Raw genomic sequence first — 26515 nt, forward strand, 5'->3', positions numbered from 1 at the left:
TGGTGATGATGGCGGGGTTGGTGAGTCATTGAGTAACAGTGGCCTAACGGAACTTATTGCTCTTCTTGGTTCTTTCGGTAAAGTCACGTAGAAGGGAAGTAATAAAATAATAAAAATAAAACATAATAAAATGAAATAATTCTCACGACGTTTCGGCTACAACGCAAACAGCCGTCTTCAGGTGAAGAATGAGACACTACCAAGCTAGGAGCTTATATATAAACTGGGTTGGAGGTGGAAGAGCGCCTTAACAAAAAAGAATGTGCATATGAAGAGGAATTTAGCATATTCATGGAAAATGCGTAGGAGGTGGGCGGGGGGGGTTTCAAAGGCATATTATGCCCATGCATTATGCAGGATCAACAGCACCAAGGGGGGGTGCAGGGAGTAGCATTAACAAAGGAAAGGAATGTTATTGATATGTAGCTGCAGTTACTAAACAACCACGTAGAAAACTAAAGTATAAACTACATAAAAAACTAAAGTATAAACTGCATAGCACCATCAGTATACTTACTATACTCTACAATAAGCTGAGTTACTAACAGCAAGTAATACATTACAATTCTACGTCGTAAAAATTATATAATATGCTTCCATCTAAACTTTATTCTCTTACATCACACGAGCATATACCGTACTATATACTGCCATAGATAAACCCAACATTAAATTATATACTGTATTACTATAAACCTTATACATTTCAACATAACACTATGTATTATTCTACCCACCCTAATGTGTATCGAAATGGTTTATTACGTCCTTCCAATGATTGCTAAGCCAGAATCCATCTTCTCGGTTAAAATTGTCTCTGTGTTTGTATATGTGGATCGCCTCATGAACGAATCTCTCATGATATTGCATCAGTCTTTACCATCCGATCTACGTACAAACTCTGCACTTTGCATAAGCCATGCAGGTGGCAGCAAGAGAGATTGAACCTAGATTTCCAGGTAACCATGCTGAACAGGAGCAGCACAGAGATCACATATAACTATGTGTGTACATATTGTCATCATCATCATCAGCCATGGTCAATCCACTGCTTGATGAATGTCTCCCAAATTTTCCACGTTGCGAAATGGGGAGGCAATCCTTGCGATATAATAACCTGCTTGAAACCCACAAAACAGGAGATTTTACCACTCCATCTCCTTTGGTGTATGTCCTCTTGGACGACTTCCATTCTTTTGCTGCCACTTTCATCATTATTCTTGACAACCGGCCATCATTCCTACTAAGTAAAGTTCCAAGCCCAAAGCCCACTTACGTTTCACGACAGTTTGAGTGATATCACCAACACGTACTGACCAGCGCGGTGAAGTACGGTCGCGAATCTCTCCCCAGTGGTACACAGGGACAGCGAAAACGACGGGAGAAATCAATTCACAAGGCAATGCCGCCCCACGCACACAAGACTGACGTTTGAACAGAAAACAATAAACACCGATTAATTAGGCACAAGCCCAAAGCGGTACACGGTTATAAACACTACATTTTAAAGATTTATTATGTTCCTCCCATTATTTCATTTTGTTGCATTTTGTAACAGCGCTTGTTTTTTTAACTCGCGTGCAGGTTTTTCATGGTTGTGCTGTACGGCTATGCAGTGTTTTCGGTGTGTGCCGAGTGCAGTTGGGTACAACGTGCGGCGTTTTGCTCCGTAGGGCACCACGGTAGCAAGATGATATCTCCCTTGCCTCGTGCGCAAGAGGTCGTGGGGTTCCATCCTGACCCTGAAGCCTGTATATTTGGAGTTTTCAGGTTCTCCCCGTGGTCACGTGGATTTTTGTCCGGGTTCCTCCGGTTGTGCCCTCCAAATCTAGAAACATGCGTATTGATTATTTGGCTGCTACTCTAAATTACCACATATGATATAGGCCACTTCGATGAGCTATGGGAGCTTCTTCAGGAGCTTCATTTCAGTTTCTGAAACTGACTTCTACAGTTACAACACAAAAAAAACACACACCAGAATACTGCGGGTGTATTATTAAACCGTAAAATAAGTGGCGTCTGCTTCACAGTGTTTGTGGAAGATTCCGTTACGTCATTCGAGAGAAGCGTTTCGCACGCTGGCGTCACACTCCAAATTAGTTTAATCTCAAGAGTTCCTTGCTAATTTCTGAATTGGAAAAATACATAGCAATCGTCATTCCCTCCTGCGACCACATGGCAGGACTATCTTCAAATAATCTTGAGCCTGTGAGGCTTTCCTGGGTAAACAGGACAAATAATAATAAAAGTAGTACTTGGTTTTTATAACAATATACAGTGGGTATACATTTAATTTTAATGGTTTCAATAGTCTTGATTTGAAGCTTTCGTGACTGCAGGAGTCCATACTCTTTGGTTCTTTCGGTAAAGTCACGTAGGGAGAAAAAATAATAGATCACGACGTTTCGATCGCCACACAAGCAATCGTCATCAGGTGGGATAGAGAACGATTGCTTGTGTGGCGATCGAAACGTCGTAATCTATTATTTTTTCTACCTACGTGACTTTACCCAAAGAACCAAAGAGCATGGTTTCAATAGCTTTTAATTTGAGTAAATGTTTTGAAGGAACTGGATTGGGTAAAAATTCGCAATATGTGCAACATTATTGTTTACAATGTGTCACGGAGGCGAATTATGTTTTCAGATGAGTACTACACATTACCAGATGCAATACACAACTGCTTTAATTTCAAGCGCTACACAAATGTTATAAACAGCATACATTTTTTTCCCTCTTCAAATTAAAGGTCCTTACTGTTGTTTAACGGCAATTGATAATAATTAATGGTAATGCACGCAAGCACAATTAACCACGTGCACCCCAATTAATGGGTTTAACCACACGAGGCCTACCGCTCAGCTTAGTCTACAGACTATTGTAAAGGTTCACCACACTCATTTATTTCAATCACTGTGCAAAGTGAGCGCATCTCAACGCTCAACAAACGAGCATTCGGTGATGGTCCTCATCTCCGTCGGTGGTCCCAACTTCCCGCCAAGCAGTCCTCGTTTTTAAAAAATCAGGAAACAAAGAAAGGTAGCGAATGGCTTCTTGATTACATTGTGCTTACTTGCACGTTTTTCTTTGTGCGAGAAATTGATTTCCGTTGTTATCGTGTCTATAGATTAGTGGGCATTAGTTCATGGTGTGCAACCATTTCGCATTGTGACTCCAAGTGTAATGACACGTGACACATTTCCAGGATATAGCAATACTTAGGCAATTGGCTTTTCCTTAATAAAAATAAATAATTTAATTCGCCTGCTATTTTTATCAGAAAACCAATAATGAGAACTTAGTGGGAATTATAATGAAGTGAAAATGTTGGCTGTCCAAGTGATTGAAACAATACATGTAGAATGTTTATCTGGGATATAGATCATGGGGCGATAGAAAATTATTCAATGATTATTTTAATGATTGTTTTTTGTTTGTTATGGATATGTTTAATGTTTAATTGGCTGTGTGCCATGACACGCATTCACGTGCAGGCTCCCACTCAACATCTGTGAAGCAAACATTTTTTACTGCCTTTTTTCTTTAAAGATTGGCAAATCTTAACGGTGGAATATATTTTTCACGTGATTTTTTTTTACCTGGAACGAAATAATTGGTATATTTTTATATATTTTATGAGTCTTTAAAAAATATAAAATAAACTACGAGGCAATTAAAAAAAATGTTCACCCTCCTGAATTCAAATAAGTAATTTAACACGACAGTAGAGAGCAAATGCCAAAACAAAATGAAAATAATTAATAAGTGTAAGTGGTAGATTATGAAACAGCAAATCAGCATACATTTTCTATAACACATTTAGCATAAATATTTAGCCCAGTTGCTGAAAAGTGTCTGGAATATTAGCCTGTGAATCACTACCCTCAACATCAACTAAAAGCAAAAGACATCCTCAAAGTTCACGTTCTAAATCAGCTAATTCGTTTTTGTTTCATTACATACACTCACCAGTGCCACTGCTAATGCTGCTACCTGTCATATCAATAAGACCCAGCTAAATTAAAATGTATTAAACACGCGTGGTTTCGCAGATGCTTGTATTTCAAGAGTCGTTTTCCAGGTCTGGCTGCATGTCGAACATTTCTTCTCTCAAGATTTCGCCACGCACGACTGTGGGAATCTTCAAGAGTTGAACTGAATTCAAAGGATTCACGTCATAAGATGAAGTATCCTTTCCGATCGCCCGAGACAATTGCCCACCAAAGCAGATTTCACTGAGCTACCTCTGGCATTGGGCAGCACATTCCGACCTGCCTTGCCACTCACAGTAATGTTTGTCACATGACAATTGAATCGATGTTTAATCCTCAGCGCTGGAATGTAACCACATCAAGTGCATAATCAAAACTATTGTTACGGGGGGTTTTGTGTGTAGGCATTGGTGAATGGGTTTAAACCATTAGTTTATCACACCTGAGAACTGGGTTTAATCAGGAAATTGCCTGGATTCAAACTCAGGCATCAGGTGCCAGGTCAGTGAGTGAAATGACCTCTCAGCGAGCCACCCACCTGCCTGGCTACATTTTCCAAACCTCGATTTTAATCCATAATAAAGGTATTTGGATTAAATCACGTAAATATAAATGTGTCGTTAATCCACCACCACCCGACAAAATGCAATTAGTAAGGTTGGTCACGTAAACATAGCTGTCAACCCACACGATTTACCCGTATTCTTGTACAGGGAAATTGAGTTCAGGTCCATATGGCGTCCAGCCATTTCCATACGGGAAAAAAAATGCCTATTTATTTGTGTTTCTTCCTTGTGATGAGACTTTGTAGGATGAACGTTGAGATTTATAAGGGGCACGGGGTGACCAATAAGGCCTGAATTGGTCTGTAACAAGGTAGGCGCTGATAAGGGGTTGACAGGTATACGTAAACAAAACTTGTCAATTAGTTACTACTTCAGCATACCTGTGTGTTGAAGAGTAACTTGCCACTTTACATTTGTTTATTTTTTTAAACAGATGCTGAGCACAGGCCCAATGGCCCAAAATGTCTAGAGGCCAGCAAAAGTGGACTCAAAAGCTTAACCATAGTAACAAAAACAACCACCATTCACCACTAAATGAGGGCGACATCACCACGGCGCTTGTGCCAGGCTATGTGCAGGTCACGGGACAGACCCAAGTGCCATGGGTTGACCGACTGATATGACTGGCAGATGACCATAGTGCCACCAAACTGACAAGACACCCAACAAATCACCAACCGTCTCTTTCAGTTGTAGCGGTGCCAATTTAATTACATGCACACACCAGGGGGCAGGTGGGTAAACAAGCAGAATATGCCGAGCCGGATGAAGCCCCCACCCCTCTCACACCTTCACACCAGGCTCTACTGCTGTTCCTTAGAGCCCTTGGTTAGGAGCCCAATATTTAGCGATAAGCACTTCAAAGGTGTGCCCCAAATGCCAGCTCGCATCATGCATACTGAAGTTAAATGGTTTGCTGAACTTGCGTCGTGAATTTGGAATGCAATGTATGTATTGATCGCAGCGAGATATGTGTATTTCAATCTTCAATTTTGAATCATGCACAGTTACGTATATTTAGATTTCAAAAGTGTGCTCCATTTTAATTATGCCACAGATATTTACGTGAATTATGCCAGGGATTTGGGTCTATTCTGGCCCAGACATGAACAAAAAAACTGAGGTATTATTTATTCAAAACGTGTTGTACTTAACCGAGTAATGAGTTGCAACACCTCGCTTACAAATGCATTGGCGAAAGACGACACTTGGCAGGCCACAGCAATATTATACCGTGCACTATGTAACACAACACACGCATGCCAATGTCTATGCAAATTAACATTTCACAAAATAATTACGCACTGCATGTTCAAAAAAACCGCACATGCACACACGGATATGAAGTAAATTAAATTGCTGCTGCTTCAGCGATCAAACACAAGTTGATGATATAAAAAAATTGAGAGGATATATTTTATTCTAACCACACGTGCACGTGCGGGTCTCGATTTAACGTGGCGAATCGGCACCAAATCCTCAGTCATGTCTGATTTGCACGGTAAATCGATGCGCATCAAAAGTGCATTACGACGATCGCTATTTATTTCAACATTTTTGATGATACATGCCGATATATAAACTCCATAAGCAATAAAGTGAGGCCCACTGGGACAGCATGTCTGGCTCGCAAAGGAGACCTGGGATGATCAATTGCTGGTACGCTCTGTGGTCGGAGCTCTCCAGTGGCCATTGCTTCGCCGCTCAGCACGATCCACTGCTCATTCACAAGTTGTTCAGTTGGCTGACTGACTGACAACTCAGAAGGCTTTTAATGTATTTGATGGAGCACAGAATTAGTCAATTCCATCAAACATTGCAAATGCGGGTGTATAAATATGCAGTGAGCATGAGGAGCTAAAGTTTATTCGCTAGGGCAAAAAGTTAAATGTACATATGGATGAAAATAATTCTCGCCAAAGCTCCTGGGATCTGAATATAATAACGTTCTTTTTGTGATCGCGTTGGTGAGACAGGGCATGGCTTTGCAGAGCAGTGGATGTGAAGAGAGCTGCGCTGAAAATAAAACTGGTGATGATAATTAATGAGAAGGGGGAAGAGAAGAATGCGGACGCTAGATGTTCTGACCTCTCAGATTTACATCGTCAATGAGTGAATTTATCTGAAGCACTGAACGAAGAGAATAAAAATTTAACCCCCCGAACAGTGAATTCAAGGGACAGGTGAAATACTGTCAAGATCATACAAGGCAGCGGGCACACAACTCTCACTCAGAAATGGAATAAACATGAATCGCAGTGTTTATACTAATAAAACCACAGTTAACACGCAATGGGGAAAAATTAAATAATACAACACCCTAATAAAAATTATGAATGCATAAGCGAGCTGCTCGGAAACATGTTTTATGCTCAGGGGTCACCCAGTTATCATGCGTCTGCACACACTGCACAGTCGCTTGGGGGAAGCAGTGAATCGGGCCCTGCTCGTTTTTAATTTATAAACCGAGATAGAATTATGACTTAGCGACGTAACAATTTATCAATTCTTTTTGTGTTTCCATTCCTCCCAGTCCAATTTCGCGTAGGGATGGAGACGTGTCACACAGAGGAAGATTTCTCATACTCGTTCGGTAGTGAACACAATAATAATTAAGACAGGCCGCCGCCGGGCTACATGTTTTTAGCAAAAAAGAAACACTCCCCCAACGTCCGCAGTGAACTGTAGTTTATATTATAAACATATTGCACTTCAGCCAATTAGGCAGCATCAGTAAAAGTAGATACATATTTTGTCCGAAAGTTTTCCATCCTTGTCACCAAACTCTGCTGTAAAATTAAAAACGCAGCAGAACGCAATTCAAGTTTGCGGTAAAACCTTGTAGTGAGAGTATTCTGTCTGGAGCTCTTGCCACTCATCTCCATTACAAAAAAACCCGCTTAAAACACATGCCTTTCTTATTTTTTTTTCAGGAAAGGCTAAAAGTTATTTGACTAGGATGAAGGGAAATTTCCATGATCCTGAATCAAGTGGGACGCATTAGCTTTGAAGAAAAAAGTTACGAGCAAAAATGTTGACACGGCGCAATTAAATAAAAAGGAAGTGTGAACGATAAGGCAATTATTACACCGCATGACTGCCGCGTATTCAACTATCATCTCGGTATTTACGTCCCTTTTTTTCGGTCTTAACGTTGTAACCACCCCCAGACGCTAGACACTGGCATCAAATGGTGAATTTGTTAAACCTAAAAAAAAATTGCTAAACGTAAAGATAAACGTACATGTCAAATGTTATTAAATATTTTCCCCCTCCTTTGTTGTTTTTTCCTCCAACGGGCCCAGCAGCATCAGGTTGACAACACTACGGCACGCGTGTGCATACCAATAAACACAGTTCATCAACCAAGCCTGCCGCTGTGTTCCCGAGGGGGTCTTGGGCCCTAATGCGACCGCTTATCTTCAAGCCCTTGAAAACCACTCCATTAGCCAGGCTCCACGCTCCTAGACTCCGAAGCCCCATTTTGTTTTGCCTCCAAGGCCATAATGACACTCCAATGCTGCATTTGAATCTCAGTTTTGTGCTTCAGAATAATGGTGGAAAGAGAGCCGGACGGAATCGTAACATTACCAAAACAAAACAAATTGAAGTATGTAACTGGCAATTGGCAGATTACCACGGTTATCAGGAGATGCACTTCAACGTACTCTCAATTCTTTTCTTAGAATCCTATCACCTCAGTCGCAGACTGATGGCTACCAAAATTAGCCTGAGAGGGATCACGGCCTCTGAGTGTTCTCGAGATTGTGATGATGCATGCCTGCGAGGAGGGGACGGGGGGTGGTGGGGTCGGTGGATCGTGCGGAGGCAATCATGTAAGACAAAGTGGCTTGTTGATGGCAGTACAGCAAATAGGTTAACCATTCTCAAGCTTGTCGAAAACTGTCCCCGGATACGTGTGGCTTTTCGACAGACATAGGGCATACCAGATTCATACCTGAGCGTACAAAACAACTGTTGAGAACTCCAATGAAAATGTATCGAGACTCTGTGATGTTTTCATGTATCTACAGAAACTATTACAAGTCTTGCCTAACGCAGTAAAATTGAATGCCTAAAATAATGACCTCCACCAAGTATTCCTTTTGATAATGCTGCTAAATGGCTGCGCTACTTTTTATGATCAAAATCGCATTCCGAGTTGGTGTAAGTGCCTCAATCATAACAAGATTTTTGGCTCCAAGCTATCCACATCTCAGGAAAGGTCTCTTTCGCCACCTCGTGGCCACATTCCATCATCATCATCAGAAACGCATAGGCGACGAAGTTCCGTTGCCGCCAATCAGAATGTCAACGTTTCAGCGCATTGTAGGCGGCCTCCTCCAAGATTAAACCGAGGCCACATTTGGTGGCTTCATATTCATCATTGTGACCACCACGAGCCACTCCCTGACCACTGCCGGATAGAGGGAGCGCCTTTGGCTGCCATTCCATCTCTGGTCTCGTTCTATCGTCATGATACCTTAAATAGCAATGTACCCTGGCCAAATCCACTTGAGTTTTCTCATCGAGAAACAGGTTCAACCGGTGCAAACTACCAGCCATGACAAGTATCAAAAACATGGGGGGATTGATAGCGACAAAAGGAATAAAAGCAGGACCACGTTGGTCAGTGCTGCTTGATGGAGGCAGGGCAGGGAGTTTATACTTTGGAGCAGTTCAAATGATTTTGCCGCACTGTTCGCTGCTGCTCACAATGTAGCCTCGCAGCCATAAACATTGGTATTGTCATACGAAGATCCCCCGTATAGCCTCAACAGACTTGTTGGGGCAAGTGCTGTAAGCGAGCACCTGTGAAGGCCAGAATGGCACACGAGGGGGTGGGTGGCGAGCATCACGCCCGGCCGCCTTTGTCTCCCTCATGGGGACGTTTACACACCGCAAAAGGTACTCATTGGAGGCCGAGTCGACGTAGAGGGGGCCCAGAACCGGTTCAGATAATCGTCACTGGTCTGGACCGTGAGCTGGAATCGAACTCGGGTCGCCGGGGTTCGTAGCGCAGCGCGCTAACCGCTAAGCCACCGCTCCCATTGTTATATACACACAAGACACATTTTTGTTCATTTAAAGCAGGGGCGGGGAAACTTTTATCTGCCAAGGGCCATTTGGATATGTATAGCATCATTCGCGGGCCATACAACATGATCAACTTAAAAATTTGCCTGTTATATTTGGTCAAACATTTAATTAATTCACCCCTAATGTGATGGCTGGAACTGCTTCTCTTTGGTGAGGCGTGTGATGTTAGCTGGTATTGATTTATTGAATTTCGAGTCCCGCCTGCGGTTGCCTTGGCAGGGCCACACCAAATGATTTCGTGGGCCTCATACGGCCCGCGGGCTGGACGTTCCCCACCCCTGATCTAAAGGATTGTTTTTGATAGACCGATCTGTTGAGTTGATGCTGTGGTCGCTCAGCCATGCACGACGCAGGCCTAGGAGCTGCTTTTGCTTCCCGAGACGCGACGAGAGGGCAACCCACACGAGGGTGGCCCCACGCACACCCCTAGTGGTGGTGAGAGCGGCTCTCATTGCGAGGCCACCCCCAACAAGTCACGATTTGAACTCGCAACCTTCCCCAAATGTCTCGCGGTGGTGGTGGTGGCGATGCCGCTGCTGTTGCCTTGGCAGTAGTGGCACAAGCAGACAATCACGAAATAACGAAATAACAACTCAACACACACTCTTTGGTATTTTCGGTAAAGTCACGTAGGTAAATTTTTTTTTCAGTAAAGGCACGTAGGAAATGTATTTATTTATTTTAAAATTAATTTATTTTAGTTTTTTTCGGTAAAGTCACTTAGGTAAAAAAAAAATTCGGTAAAGTCACGTAGGTAATTATTTTTTAAATTAATTAATTTTTATTTTTTTCTGTAAAGTCACGTAGGTAAAAATTAATTTATTTTGTTTTTTTCGGTAAAGTCACGTAGGTAAAAAAATAATTTATTTAAAAAATTTCGGTAAAGTCACGTAGGTAAAAAATATATTTATTTAAATTTTTTACCTACGTGACTTTACCGAAAAAACCAAAGAGTATGAATCCTTGCAGTCACGAAAGCTTCAAATCTAGAAACAACTCAACACGTTCGTCAATAACGCTGTGGCCTTAAAAGAGAAAATATATACACACGAGGCGACGTTTCGGGCAATGTCCCTTTTTCAAATAAGGAAAATAAAATATCTAGTAGACGACGTTTCGCGTCATGACCCTTAATGTAAATGTCTTCTTCATAAGGCGACATTTCGCACAATGACCCTTCTTTAATAAGGGTCGTTGCAAAAATGTCGGATTACATGTTCCCGAATGCCAGTGTCATTGACGAATGTGTTGATGGTTTTTCTTCTGTTTATTCTTTGTACAGGACGCCGTTTGTTGTAATCGAGGTGGTTCAATTTAACGAATAAAATAAAACAATCGTTGGGCTGCTGACATTCCTGAACAAGTGGTGGAAATTCCACGTTCACATGACAGGGGGCAGTCCATCCATTGGATCGCTCCTCTTGACTTTCGAGTGGTGTTCCTAATTTTATCGACCTTAAGGGTTGATGGGGTGAGTGAATCTCATACATTGTAAACATGCAGCTGTGTAAAATTTTGCACCGATGGAACGTATGTTTCCCCTTAGCGGGTAATGAATGTAACTTAATGACATCTACAAATGTTAACTTATGTTAACATTTAACTGTCGAGTAATGCATTTAAATCACGTGACTCCCGTACTGTAACAGCCCGACTCATCACTTTTTAACAAGGCTCACTGTGAAGCGTATTTAAAAAAATCCCAACACATAATTGTCGATTATTATCGTTATTAATCCAACTACGTCTTACGATACTAACAAAAATCCGAATTAGTGTTTCATGTTCTGAGGGAAAACCCAACCCAGCTCACCCGCATCGCGAACATGTGGCCCTGCGATCCGGCGGCTCTGCCGGCAACTCCGCCAGCTGCCCGAACACCGTCGAGGCTCCCTCCTCGTCATCCTCATCGTTGCCCCCCACCTCGTTGCCTCTCGAGTCGTCGTCGTCCTCCTCCTCTTCTCCCCCGGCACAGCTGAGGCCGCTGAATCCGCTCACCACATCGCTCAGCCGGCAGCCCTCGCCATCGGCCATGACGCCCGTTGCTTTCCCGCCAAAGTGAAACCCGCGCCGCCATCTTAGGTGAGGTCACTCACCTCGCTTCCCCCCTCACCTCCATAATAGGATGGGGGGACGACTGTGTGACGTCACACGTCCCATTGAAAAGCCGATTGGCCCTCCTTGCCCAACATGGCGGCCTGGAGGCTGCGTGGCGACATCGCGTCAAGTTGGTGGTGAAAGTCTCAAGTTCATTTATTTTATTTCATCGGGTGAGAATAAAACTCCAGAGACCAGGACCGCAGGACGGGTCCTTTGCAAGAGTTGCTTAGGTCACCCGCAATGACAACAACAACAAAAGCCGAATGAAATACAGGGAGCAAACCCCGATTAGCACGGTTGGCTACGTACGGTGCGAAAGAAGTTCACACAGAGTTACAGCAATGAGGCAAAAAAAGAAAATGTGCAAAAAAAACAATTGCGAGTAAGAGAAAATACGTAGGGTTTCACGACCAATTTGATTAATAATTAGTTGTGTTTGTTTTAGATCGATGTGTTCACTAAAACCCAACCCATCCACCACCCGACAAGGCCAATCGAATTAAGTCGTGGACAAATATGCCAATTGATTTGTTTCTACCAGAATCCAGAAGGAATCTTCAAAAGCAAGCAACATTTTGGCAATCCTGTACGACGTTTCGCTTGAGATTACACTCAGCATCATCAGGCGTTGTGTGGAGATGACTCCGCTGTCAAAACCATACGGGTTTCCCCGTATTCTTGTACAGGGAGATTTAGTTTTAAATTCCATATGGCGTACAGCTGTTTCAATGTTTGTGTTTCTCCCTTGTGATGGGACTTTGTAGGATAAACGTTGAGATTCTTAAGCGCACATGGGCTGACCAATAAGGTCTGAATTGGTCTGTAATAACGCGTGTGAGGGGGGGGGCAACACTGCCCCGTACAGATGGAAACATGGAGATTAGTTCTCCACTTGCTGTACCGTCTTGGGGAAGCCAGGGAATGGTGCAATGGGGTTTAACACGTAGCAGGCTTTCGCTACCAATATCCATGAGGTTTTTGTTTGGGTTAAATCACGTAAATGTGTCGTTAAACCCACCACCACCCGACACAGCTAACGAGTAAGGTTTGTCACGTTCGTTACTAGTTCATCACAATGGTGTGTTTGAGAGGAAACCGACAACATTTACAATTCGAGTCCGACGTTTCGCCAGTAATTTAACCAGCATAATCAGATAGCCAGAGTTAACAGTAAGGGAGTTTCACAACCTGTGTGTGGACCCATTAGACCATCGTTGTGCATCTACAATGCTGGATTAGAGGCCCACATGCCATCCACCAAGGCTTGGTTTAAATGGTCTGAATAAAATTCATACTGGAATGCAATTTATCCAGAAAGGCCTCATCGAGTTTCAAGACCCAGAAGGGTTCTGTATTGGTTTTTGCGTGGCCAATTCCACTAATGAGTTTGTTTTGCCCAAATCCTTATTTTGCCTGGCAATGGTTAAGGCTTGAATGCTTAATACTTAGGGCTATCTTGGAATGAACACCATTAGTAATAGCTATTTGGCAGAAACCCAATAACAGATGTTGTTAAATATTTATTTACAGCTCATTGTAAATACACTTCAGGATGAAAGCCTCCGATGATCTGGAGGTCATGTCGGTTGCTTGACCGTACGTAGCCTACCGTGCCAATCGGAGGTGCGGCGGAGGGACAACTAAGCACTAAAAACAATGAAAGAAATCAGTTTTCAATCTGGATTTTAAAAAGTTCCGGTTAGTGATGGGTTGTCGGCAATTGAACAAGTTTTAGTTAAAAAGTTGTGACAATAGTAATCGGTGTTTTTTTCAGGCCAAATTAGCAAGCCTAAGCCTGTGAATTCGCTGCTGTGTTGTCTGGAGGTGTAGGCAAGAGCTATTAACAGTGGAGTTGTTAATCACAATGCATTGCTAAAGTGTGGAAGAAATGGGCACCCAGTTACTCCTGAAAAGTAACAGGTAATGAATGCAACATGTGTGTGTATATATAGCCCATAGAGCATTATAAACACATTCCTGCGGAGGGAGCTGGTAGGAAAGTTGGGTTACTCGGTCAATGGCCAGGGTCAACGGCGGCGTGGTGTATTCCGCAAATATGGCCGACTGTGAGGGCGGGCACAAGCCGGCGTGAGTAGGTTAAACGTTAAGTTTTATAAGGGCACCACGGGGTGACCAGCCCCTCCCCACCCAGCCCCACTCCTCCCACCCCCCACCCAGCCCCACCCTCCTCACCCAGCCCCTCCCCACCCTCCCCATCCAGCCCCTCCCCACCCTCCCCACCCAGCCCCTCCCTGCACGATGGACGGACACAATAATCCCCTGTGGGCTGGTGTAACCAGGAGGTTCCTACCAGTATAAATTGCATCACTTATTATCTGGCCGTAAAACCGAAGCTTTTGGATATTATTATCAACTCTTCGTTGATCATATCCCAGACACAACTAAGCCCATATCATGCAATGCCGCTGAGAATAGTGCTGACCAACAAAGTGCCATGTTTGATTCCGATCTCTTTCTCCGTTCAGTTTAATTTTCTCAGTATTTGTTTTTTCTCACGCCACTTGTGGGAGACGGCCCAACATTCGCGGGCGTCCGTTCCCCATCCACGACACCCAATCTCGCACTGCCATCACCTCGCCGTTCACTCAGCGTGGCCACCACCGTCAACAAGAAGCTGGCGGAGGGCCCCCCCCCCATCCCACGTTTCCGCGTCTTCAATTCATTTTTAGTACCCAACTTGAAATTTCGCGGAGAGAGCTGCAAACCTTTTACATGGGATTAATAATTATTCATTTAACGTGCCTTGATTATACAAGGTCTCCGACATCCACTTCGCCGGGCCGGCAATGCTTTCCTGGGTCGCCGAATACGTCCCGCGGTGTCACCTGGCGAGAGGTGGGATAGGATCAGGACGTGGCCGTGCGCGCTGTGCAAACGAGGCCCGTGCGGCCGACAGCGACCGTCTCCCTTGCCCTTCGAGGCTGCCCTCCGAGGTCACGCAGGACAAGGACAGATGCAATTGGCCACCGATCAATTCTACCCGGGCGACGAATGTAAAGCTCATTAACGGCACGGATCAAAGGGCAGCCAAGGTGGGGGGGGATTTGGGGCAACCCCCCCCCCCCCCCTGCGCTCTGATCCACAGTCCCCACCGCCGATGGGCACCGGGAACACGCGCACGCACACTGCAGAGCGCTGCGTGTAGGCCACGTGCGTCGCTCGCAACAGCTAGCCATGTACTTCGGCACGCTGATACTATTATCTCCATAGGGCTGCGTACATGCCCTCTGGAAGGAGGCATTGTGGCTGCGGGAAATGTGTTTTTATTTTACTTTCCATGCAAAATTAGCACCACATTGCTGACTAACAATGTCCAGCCCACGACCTCAAATGCCTAAAGCTAGTGGACAGACTGGGCTTAACTAGGATATAGAGACATGGTCACTTGATGGACCTCTGGGATACCCTAACGGGAAGGCGTGTAATGATTTCTTCCCCCAGTGATATGATGAATTGTCACAATTCGATTCAAGAATCAATTATTTTTGTCTCGTATTTACATTTTGATTAGTTTCCTTTTCTATTTTCCATCTCATGTATAGGGTGTTGTCTGCGGCATTATCGTAAATATAACAGGAGTATGTCATTAAAAAAAAATCAATGCACTGTTAAATTCCTACTACAGTACTAAGTAATGAAGGGGGATTTTAATTGTTGAAAAAATGCAACCGAGACCCTTCAGATTAATGTTTTACAATGGCTTTTGCGTAATTAAATATTGGCTGTACTTAAACGTGTGGCCTGTTAAATAATAAACTAATGGTGAACATGCACCCGGGCAAGCCTCACCGAGTCTTAAAGGCTGTTACAAGAATCCTGCATTAGGATCTTTGGCTCATTCCTTTCGTGTTTGTCTTGTGAGAGGAAACCGGAATATCTGGAGAAACCCCACGCGCACAACAAGGGCGATCAAGCTCAATACAGATGCCATCCACAAACTCGATCAAGCGAGTGGACAAAATCTGTACTCAACCCATTGCCGTACTGCCATCTCCTGGCTCATCGCAGCACTTGCGGTGATATTCCTCTATATTAATCAGTTGTATGTATGGTGGTCACACCCATCCAAGCGTTAACCAAACTAAAACCTCCTTGGATTGAGAACTCCTGAGATTGGATGCATTCAGGGGGATTTGGTCAAAAGGCAAATCGATGCTGCTGGCCCGATGTTATTGACAAGCGTAATCTACGAATACCTTGAAGCCGCAAAAATTAGGTTGTGTCAACAAATGCTACTGGAAACCATTAATCTGGAAAGTCCATTGGCCCATTGATTGAATGTCATTTCCTTGTGCTGAATAACTTACCCTGCTGGATCAGCTTGCACCCCAATGTTGATTTAGATACATACCCAAGATGCCTCGCTCCCGACTCGCTGGAGTACGGCCATGGGGCCACCTCCATGTGGGCACCGCGGTGGCGGGACGTGAACTCCCTCGCCTGCTATGCAGGCCGTGGGTTCGATCCCAACCCCGACGCCTGTATATTTGGAGTTTGCATGTTCACGTGATAGCGTGGATTTTTCCTCCACATGTAGAAATATCCTTTTAGAGTATTTGACTGCTATAAATTTCCACATAAGCCACTTCATTGGGCTATCATTTGTGAACAGGGTGCTTCTGAAAAATAACTATATAGTAGCTCAGTGAGCCTTACCTGATAACATAAAAATTGTTTATAGTTTTTTAGTGTACCGAGGGCCGAGTCTCAAGGGTGATTTATTTCCACAGCAGAATGGGAACCGGGCTCTTCTGTCTCAGTTCCCGGCCAGGGCTGCGAGGCATGATGCTCGGTGTGTAAACGACTCACCCTGCCAGGTGGTTGGATGAAATGTCGCTATTCTTGATTTTATTCAAGATTCTATGCAATTCGTCTTTGCTTCTACCGTCTCCTTTGTACTATTTGTTAGTTTTTTCTGTCCTGTTTCTGCAATTTTACTTGTTCCATTATTTCATACACATTATCCGCAACATTTGTCTTTGTGATTCTTGCACATGCAATTTAATGTATACATCGTGAGCCATAAGAATCGATATTCGTCAACTGCATCGTTCCACCAAAAGCGGAAAGGGGTGACACACGTCCCGCGTCTGAGCAGTTTTAAGAAAGCTCAAACACGGCGACCAACTCTTATGAATCCTAACATTGTGCCGCATATCAACGCCACGCAAAGGAAACATAACACCGGCAAGACTTTACAGCGAACGCGACAATAATACAAATTACGGCGTGTGAATGGCCAAGTAGACTAGTGCAATGTACGTGCTTGAAAACAACACTCCCCCCCCCCCCCCTCAAAAGAAACGCTCCAAATCGCACACGCAAACGTAAACCAAATTACTGACCTCCACAATCCCAGTCCTCAAGGACGACCACAGGGTGCTCAAGCCTTCTGGAGTCTCTATTGGAATCAAAAACATGGCAAGTCAGTGGTTTCTAACGGAGCGTTGTGACGACGCTTATCTCCCGGGAGCCCTGAGCCAATTTGTGGAGATTCCGCGTTCCGATGGCAGGTTGCGAGACTATCCTTAGGGCAACCACTGTTGACTTCTCTACAAAGCGGTGCAACATTTTTTTTATTGATCCTGGAGGGACGATGGGCCGAGCAAACCTCAACTAGGATTTGAACTCGCAACCTTCTGATTATGAGCCATTTGCTCTACAGCCGATCCAGCTGGCCGGATTAGTCGTTTCATTTGGACAAGCGAATGACACTCAGAAGTGCAACCACTGTGGTGGTCCCAAAGGACTGGTTTTCAGACGAGTACGTGGAGTATATATGTATGTATGTGACATTCGATTTGGCATGCGGGCTGTTATGTAAACCAGAGGGCCCTCTCACTGCAGGGAGCCTTCATCTCCCTTCGAGAGAACCTCAAAAGTCACCCCGACTAAGTGGTGGGGTGTAACTACACAGTCCATGGGGCCTAGACATGAATAAGAGTGTGTAGTTACAATCATACGATGCCATTCTTCTATGGCAAGGACGGCCAAACTTCCAGCCATATGAGCCGCAAACCACGTGGCCGAGAGCCACAAGACGCACGACCACGTGGGGCAGTCACGTCGGGTGGTGGTCGGCCAGTGCGCTCGTGCTGGTTGGCTGTAGAGTTTCAAATTTATAAATCTGCGGGAGCGCCTCGGAAGTAATCGCGTCTGGCTCCGCTGCCATAGGGACGAGTGGCCTGGGCCACTCCGGCATCCGCAGAATTTTCTGAAGTGAAAAGTTACAAATTAGTTGTGTCTCTACGGAGCCGCACTGGAGCTGCCTGGGAGCTGCGTGCAGATCGCAATCGACGCTCTGGCCGCCCCTCTTCAATTGTACGAGCTGCATCTACAAATCGTGAAATGGAGTAAAGCTTAGTTGTCGTCGATTATAACAGGATTTGAAAAAAGCTCATTTTCTTAGGTTATGCGGAGTTATGACTGAGCGGAAATGGGCCGACAACTTTACCATCCAAACTAAGGCGAGACTGGTCGCTGGCTACATCAGCGCAGCGGCAGAGACTGAAGTGTCAGGCGTCCTCGTGAACGAACTCGCGGCCGAATCAGACTCCCGCCGACAAAAACTCATCAAATTTACCAACAAAATCGCAGCCATCCATTTGGAAACCAGCTGGCGGCATAACGACACTCCCAAAGTCACGCCAGGCGTCTAATTTTATGACAGTTAAGAGTAAACTGTGGCATCAAGGCCGCGCTTGGGCAGGTTAGGAATTGGGCAGAATTCAGCAGGGAGTTGGGTGAGACCCAGCTCGCGTGCCGTGAGTCGTAAATGACCGAAGTGGCGAGGGCCCCACCTGCCGGGATAAGAGCACACATTAAGTGCGCTATGCCACCCCGAACAATCTGAAAAATGGAACGCTCGATACCGCGGATGCTCTGCGGGCGCAGCAGCATGCCTCCGTGATTGTGGCTCTGCGTGAGCCAAATCTCGGCACAGTGCCTTGGCAAAGGAGTGCAATCGGTACACTTCTTTTAAAATTTAACGGCTTTAAAAAGTGAAGTTGTCTTTTTACTAGAAGAGTTGCCTAAAACGTTTCTTCTTTCTGCTACCAGAAAAAAAATGTAAACCGTGCAGAGATAAATACAAAAAACATACTGCAATGACGAGCGAGTGATGTATGAAACCCAAGGCGAGATTAAATCTGAGCCATTTGAACGAGCAACATGAGCCCCCCACAAGTTAGCCTCAATAAAACACAAAAATTCGCACGCAGATTATTAATGGTGTCGATTCTTACTCAGCGTAATGGTATAAAAATGCTCTGCAAGAAAGTGTGTACCCTCTGACTATTTGGAGTGATACTTTGTCAGAGCACATGTTATTATAATGCACACAGCAGTCTTGTTGGCAAAGCAGAACATTCCACTTTCCATTGGACAGCAGCACTCAGTGTGGTGCCACCCCTGGTATGAAACGCTTAACCGATATAACTCACTCAAACACAAGTCTCTCCAACAAAGCTGCAGGTACAAATTAAAAAAAACAGCCGGTGGCAAAAAATGCTCAACCCGCTGCCATCGGATCCATCAATCACCACCCACGCAGCTCTGAACAACTGGGTAGGACTGTGCGCATGACAGTACATTTTAATACCACAATGTGCATTGCATACGTCTCTGTGAAATGATGGGACATTACACGGGGCGGGAGTGGCCAATAGATGCAACGGGGCTGCGACTCTCCTTCGCTCCTGCTGCCCTCCCTTGCCTCTAACAGAGGCAACCTACGCAGGTGAACCGGTCCGTGGAGCCCTAATCCACTCCAGTTTTGAATTCCAGCCACTAGGGCCTATCATTCACCTTATGCATCAAAGGGGTGAGTGGTGGTTGGTGAGCATGAGCAGACTGGACTGGAGTCAGGAAACTGAAGTCTAGCAAATCTCACATGAGAGCAGCAGCAGCAGTAGCCTACAAATGTCTCTGTTGAGCCGGTGGTGTTAAACAAGACACACATTCCTGAAGTAATGGGCAGAATCTGAACAATAATCACACACATCCAATGGTTTTCATCAGCCAATCTCTATCTGCATCTTTCTGCGGTGTGCTCGGTGGCAGTACAGAACGTACAAGAAGCAACACAGGGTTCGACTCGCATCCACGGCTAGCCGCTGGCAAAATAAACGTCGGCTCAAAATCTTACGTGCCGAGAGTAGCGGCACAAGGTTGGGTAAAGTTAGCGAGGCAGCGCCGGGCCCCACGGGGCATTGAATGTCAAGACAGGAGGGCGGCAGGGTGGGTAGGAAGCACTTGGGTGTGCGTGTGTGTGCGTGTGCGCGTGTGTGCGTGCACGTGTGTGCGAGAGGGGCGGCGCCATCTTGTTGAGTCTCCATCTTCTGCTACGCAAGGGGACGGCTGTTGCGTTACCGGGGGCCTCACCGAGCGGTGCTGCTCGCCGCGCGTTTTAAAAGAGCAAACCAACCACACCCTCGCAGTCCGGCCTGCGCCCCAGCGTTAGTTTGCGTGGCGGTGGCCAAGAGGGCAACAGCGGAAGAGGCTGACGATGGGGGGGGGTCACGCTAGACGAGCGCAGGATGGAGGAGGCGTGGCTCAAGACGGTAAGAGACGTGCCAAGCATCTTCCTCCTCCTCTGGCACAGGACACTTTCCTCGATTGCTGCATGCCACGCAGAGTAAGCGCGTGCACAGACTGGCCTAGTCGCTGCAGTCTGGATTGTCCTCGGAGGAAGTCAGGAAGCGCTGCTCCTTCCATTTTCGGTGCGCCTCTTCCAGCTTTTTCAGCATTTCCTGTTGTGGGAGGAGAGCAGGGGGTGAGACGAGGGCTCGCGAGAGCAGTGGTTCTCACCCGGCGATAAGCAGACCCCTGGGGGTACGTGGTAATGGCGGAGCCAGGATTTTCAGGTAGGGGGGACAACCCCTCCAGCAATTAAAAATGTTAGGAGTCGTTACTAAGTAAGGACTTGTCCCTTGCTCTTTATTCGACACGTGTGCGGTGCTGGCGCAGCCATCGATCGAGGGTCGAATTGGAACCGTGTGTGATCAGCATCGCGCTCGCTGAAGGTAAATGCCTTCAGGGAAGTCGTGTACTATATTACGCAACTGCGCACAATTCTGTGAGTCACTTATAACTGCTTTGCCGTTACTTATTGCCAATTAAGGACTCAGACTATTGTCCTATCATCTCATAGAGTCCCTGGCACGTAATAATATGCTACACAGTGGCAGTGGGGTTCGCAAAATTCCGATTTATTACTAATAAACCTCAATGATCCGATCGAAATGAGGGATTTCGATCGGATCATTGGGGGGGCACATGCCACCCCCCCCCCCCCCCCCACTGGCTCTACGTGACTTTACCGAAAGAACCAAAGAGTAATTCCTGCAGTCACGAAAGCTTCAAATCAAGCTATAAAAGACCTTTCTAAACTCGCCGATCGTAAACAATGCAGTTTCCAAGAGTGACCAGCGAGCGCGAACAGAGCGTCCGTTGTTGTTTTTATTTGCTTGCAGTTACTAGCTAGTTATGATACCTCACACAATGGACAATTGGTTTAAATGTTGATGAAAAATAAGAATAGGTTTTACCCTTTCTGGCAATAAATCAGTTGTGTTGAGATGTTCAAACACCAAATAGATACACAGAACATTTTGGAGGCAAAAAGGTCCCATTGGTTAAAATATTGATAATCATTTTTCATACATTTCTCAGAACCATGTTGATTTAGGCAAAATTCAACAAGGGGTACAGTAGCCAAACAAGGTTGAGAAGCAGTGCACGAGAGGGACAGGCTAATAAATGAAGGTCCTGAGAACAAGAGTGCATTTGTGTGTGGAAGTGTGTCTTCCCATGCTGCGTGGCTGCTGAAAAGTCCATTCCATGAAGGCAGCCTTCATATGTTTACGGGATTCGACCGCGTGAAGAAAAGTGCGTACAGAAACATGACTTCATCCAGCGGTGAATTGCCAAAAGGCCTGTAAATTATAATGAACAGTCCACTTAAGACAGTATGGGAGGAGGGGAGCGGTGACGTAATGGTTAGCGCATCGCACGATGAACCCGGTGATTTGAGCTCAATTCTCGGTCACATCGGTGGCGAGCGGTACCCGTGCCGGTCCTGGGCACGTCCTCCCCCGACCGTCGCCAAATCGCACTGATGAAGTACTGATGAAGCACTGATGAAGCACTGATGAAGCACTGATGAAGCACTGATGAAGCACTGATGAAGTATGGCCAACGGACTCACCTCGGCCATGGAGTCCGTGGGGAAGTTCAGGATTTTCCCAATATTCTTCACGTGGAAGACAGACTTGAGCTTCTCCTGCGCAACAGCAGAGTAGTAGCAACAAGACAATGACAGCCCTGACATTATTTACTCGAACTGCTGGCAGAACAGCCCCCATTCACTCTGGCGAGATGTTAACTACCTCGCCTGGTATGCAGGAGGTCGTGGGTTCGATCCCCACCCTGATGCCTGTATATTGGTAGTTTGCGTGTTCTCCCCGTGGTCGCGTGGATTTTTCTCTGGGTCCTTTGGTTTTTCCCTCCACATTTAGAATCGACGTGAGTTTAGATTGTTTTGCTGCTATATATTTCCACATAAGCCACTTCGATGAGCTATCATTTGTGGCCAGGTTCCCTTCTGAAAAATAACTATATAACTCTCATTGACATGCTAATTTATCTGCCCCAGCAGAACCACCTCTCTCTCTGCCCCCCCCCGCTCTCTCTATATTTAAGGCCTCGACACAGAGGCGCTGGGTCTCTGTGTGTCTATGTTGTGTGTGTCTCTGTGTTGTCTCTCTCTGCTTGTGTGTCTGTCTGTGTGTCTCCGTGTCTGTGTTTTGTCTCTCTCTCTCAAATTTAGTTCTACCTGATGACGACTGCTTGTGTTGCAATCGAAACGTCGTATTCTATTATTTAATTTATTTTCTTTATACGTGACTTTACCGAAAGAACCAAAGAGTTGAAATAGTTTTAAAAGAGTTTACTTTAAATAAAAATTTTAAATAGTAACATTTTTTTTTACTTGAGCCCACAACATACGGCCTGCAGATCCACTGACTTCGGTGTGACCTCATCACACACCACTGGGGGGGGACCAGAGGCGCTTGTGGGGGGGGGGGGCCGGGGATTTATGAAACTTGCATCATTTTATCAACTGCCTTTGCGGGAGGTCGAATCTAACCCGCGATCTCCGGATTGCAAATCCATTGCACTAGCCCATGACAGCAGGGCAGAGTTTGACGACGACACCACCGTATTCACAGTAAATACTGCGCGGCGTGTGCTTCACACTGACCTGTGTAAACCCCGCGTGATGTTACGCTATAAAGAGGGTGCCAAAGCGTTCCGGCACCACAGTCCAGATTTGATTAAAAAAATTAGTCCTCTCAAATTACTTCATTGGGAAGCTGCATAGCAGCAGCAACACCACCCACCCCCCTATCGGCAGACTAATGCCCAATCGCTGGCCAAGTGCCGTGGTCACCTTGTGTCTCACAGGGACAGCTGCCACAAGGAGGTACCCTTCTTGCAGGGCGCCTCGAGGTGTAGCGCACAGGAGGCGCGGTGTGAATATTGAGCGACGATGACGATGAAGGTGAGAGAGAAATCTCTCGGTCGTGGAAGGTTGGAGTGGGGGGGGGGAGGGGAGAGGGGGGTGGTGGGGGTGGTGTGAAGCGGCTCACGTTAGCGAGGATGCAGAGGCGCCGTCCTTCGCGCAGCGGCGGGTCGGTGAACTCGTTGAACATGTACTGCCAGTCGCACGTCACCTGGCCGAACATGTCGTCCTTGGTGACGAACATCACCCGCCTGCATCACGTGCGGCGCCCAGCAGGCCAAACACGCGGCGCACACGCGCGTCGTCACGGTGGGAGGCGCGAGGGTGACGGAGCAAAATCTGCGATCGATCGCGAACGCCGCTGCCCGCGGTAAGGCCTCTCCCACCCCCCCTCCCTTTCTCACCGCTGGCCAGGCGTCTTCGAAAGAGGTACCTACATCTTACCCCACCGCACGTAACTCCGCAGCGCAGCAAATTTAACACGTGGTAGGCTTTCGCAACTAATATTGATTCACGATTAATTTTTGAGTCGGATCGCCCGAGTAAAATGTGTGTCGTAAACCCTCCTCCACCCGACACAGCCAATGAATAAAAATTGTCGCGTGAACAAACGTGGCAAATGTATTATTGGTTCAGCAGCAGGTGTTGGAGAGCCATCTACGAGCATTTAACAATTAGGTACGGACATTTCGCTGGTGCTTACGACAGCATCATCAGACAGTTGCCAAAATTGTGAAAATGTCATGCAGGTTTGGGGCTTCAATCGGTGGTGTAGTTATTTATACTGCTGGGTGAACAAACTTCCATCATTGTTTCAACTTCCGTGCCACGAGATGGAACCGGCGACTTCTGGATTTCCAGTCCAGTGTGCTGACCATTCCACCATCAAAGCATCCCACTGTAAATGGTGTCAATTGTATATTGTATGGCCCTTCGTCAATCCACTGCTGGATGAAAGTCTCCCCCCCCTCATGAAGAGAGACAGTCAGTCAAAGGAGAAAAAAGTAGTGGTGAATTCCAGCCAGCATTGTTGTTGTGATTGCGCATTTGTCAGGGTCATCCATCACGTTTCCGCAGCACGAATGCACGAGGCTTGCCAGCTCGCGCGAGCACTTCAAGCGGCAAGGATCGGGGAAACAATGGGATCACCACGGGTGTTGGGTGTGTGCGTGCAGTGCAATGCAAGGAAGTGTGGCGGTGAAAAGTTTGTGAGAACTGTGCGTGCGAGAGGGCTCACGTATGTGTGTGTGTGCTCCACACAGACACTGCCACGATGAGATTTAACAACATATCAAGGTGCGATGTTCACGAGCAGTAGCGAGACACGACGCCAGAATTGTGAAAATGTCCTCCAGGCTTGGACCTTAAATCAGTGATATTTAACATCTCACCATGATGGCGAGATGTTAACGACGTCGTCTGGTATATAGAGGTCGTGGGTTTGATTCCGATCCTGACGCCTGTATATTTGAAGTTTGCATGTTCTCCCCGTGGTCGCGTGGATTTTTCTCCGGGTCCTTCGGTTTTTGCCTCCACATTTAGAATCGTCGTGAGTTGAGTTATGGTGTGTTGTGATTTCTATTTGTTTGCAGCCTACACGGATTTTCCGGATTTGATGGGGTTTCTCATCTTTCACAGAAAGTGTTGGATTCAAACTTCCAAGATTTCAGATGTACAGATAAGACCCTTAAGAGATGTGGGAAAATCATTGGTACAATCATGAATCGGCTTTCACTTTGGGCAAAATGTCAGGCAATCAGGACTGTAATTTAGATAAAAATCATCTGTCCACCTTTCTTGCCAAGGGAGAAATGCTCGTAATATACCCGCAGTGTTGGACACTCAGACCGACTGGCTTTCATCCATGCTGCGACGGATAATTCTCTTCAAAAGTACACCCTATTTGTAATAATAAAATATTTTGTTTAATCTTGACCACGAGGTTGCCACGTTTGTTGCAGCTGCCCACATGCAAAGCATGAGGATTGATGGCAGTGGTGCGTTTGTCCCTGCCTGCATGCATGTGTATGTGCGTAGTTGGGTGTGTGCGTGGCTGGGTGTGTGCGTGGCTGGGTGTGTGCGTGGTTGGGTGTGTGCGTGGTTGGGTGAGCGCGTGTGCGTGCTTGCGCGTGTGTGGCTGTGTGTGTGGCTGTGTGTGTGGCTGTGTGTGTGCGCGCGTGTGTGTGGCTGGGTGTGTGCATGTGTGCACGCATGTACGTGTGTGTGCACATGTGTGTGCACGTGTGCGTGTGGCTTGTGTGTGTGCGGCTTGGGTGTGTGTGCGTGCGTCTCTCGCCTGTTCGTCACCAGAAACACGTTGCGCCCGTCCTTTGTGACGAACTCGTGTGCCCGGTACTGGTCCAGTGCAAATTTCCCATTCTCGATTTTCTGACAAGAGCCGGGTTCAAATACAAAAACCACACACACAAAACAAGAGCAAGACAAAACAGATAACACGCAAAGCAAAACAAACGCATTGCTCGGAGCTCCCCGCCCCCGTCACGGTAAACGGTGCTTAAGACTTCCCAGTGCACCGTCACATCGAGAATGCTACGCTACGGCACGATTCAACCTCCGAAAGCCAGACTCGAGTAAGTCAGAATTCGGGGTTATTCAGAAGGCTACCAATCATTAAATCACAAAACATTCCGACTGGGACACTGCGTGCTAATTCAACTCTGCCATGATCGATCCACTTCTGAATGGACTACCCAAGCTGCTGCTGCCGCCACCTCTCGGGGTTCTGCGATGCAAACGATCCGCCCAGCACCTGCACACAAACAGATCTCACCGCTCCATCTCCGCGGCTGTCGTCCTCTCGGACGCGTTTCAATCCTTGGCCGCCACTCCGCCGTTATCATTGTTGACCGTCGCTCGTCATCCCTTCGATTGACGTGTCTCCTTCCCAAGCCCACTTACGTTTCTTCACGGGATGGATGACGTCATTAAACTGCTGTGTACAGTCTCAAGATCCAAGCGCTCCGCTTCTTGTCGCTCGGTGTAATTCCCAGCATGCATCTCTTCACGCGTCTATGAACACCTTTCAGTTTTTGTTCTATATTTTTCATTCACGACCACCATGTGTCGTTTGCTCGATTAGCGCGGCTTAATTACGTTAAATCTCATTGGGCCAGTCCCTCCAGCTGTCGGAGGACTTTGCTCCAACCTCGGGATTTTCACACCTACGTCAAGACTCTTACCCCAGTCCA

At 46.2% G+C, this 26515-nt stretch overlaps 2 protein-coding genes across 4 annotated transcripts in view; both read right to left on the minus strand.

The window, feature by feature from the left end:
• DTWD2 (DTW motif tRNA-uridine aminocarboxypropyltransferase 2) overlaps positions 1-11726 on the minus strand; it is a 54416-nt gene extending 42690 nt beyond the window's left edge. The window contains exon 1 of the mRNA XM_078612776.1: positions 11475-11726. Within this exon, the coding sequence (XP_078468902.1) occupies positions 11475-11695 (221 nt within the window). The 5' untranslated portion in view covers positions 11696-11726. The remainder of the gene's footprint in view (positions 1-11474) is intronic.
• A 5028-nt stretch (positions 11727-16754) lies between these two features.
• The window catches only part of LOC144731603 (intermembrane lipid transfer protein VPS13A-like), a 114781-nt gene continuing 105020 nt past the window's right edge, over positions 16755-26515 (minus strand). Inside the window, exons 69-72 of one of the 3 annotated variants that reach the window (XM_078612780.1) lie at positions 25603-25694; positions 23434-23557; positions 21990-22064; positions 16755-20532 (exon numbers count right to left, since the gene is read on the minus strand). In XM_078612780.1, coding sequence (XP_078468906.1) covers positions 20440-20532; positions 21990-22064; positions 23434-23557; positions 25603-25694 — 384 coding nt within the window. In that variant the 3' untranslated portion in view covers positions 16755-20439. The other 2 variants (XM_078612777.1, XM_078612778.1) reach the window with 2 other exon arrangements.

Source organism: Lampetra planeri, chromosome 39 (genome assembly GCF_965212315.1).
Source record: "Lampetra planeri chromosome 39, kcLamPlan1.2.h2, whole genome shotgun sequence".
Lineage (NCBI taxonomy): Eukaryota > Metazoa > Chordata > Hyperoartia > Petromyzontiformes > Petromyzontidae > Lampetra > Lampetra planeri.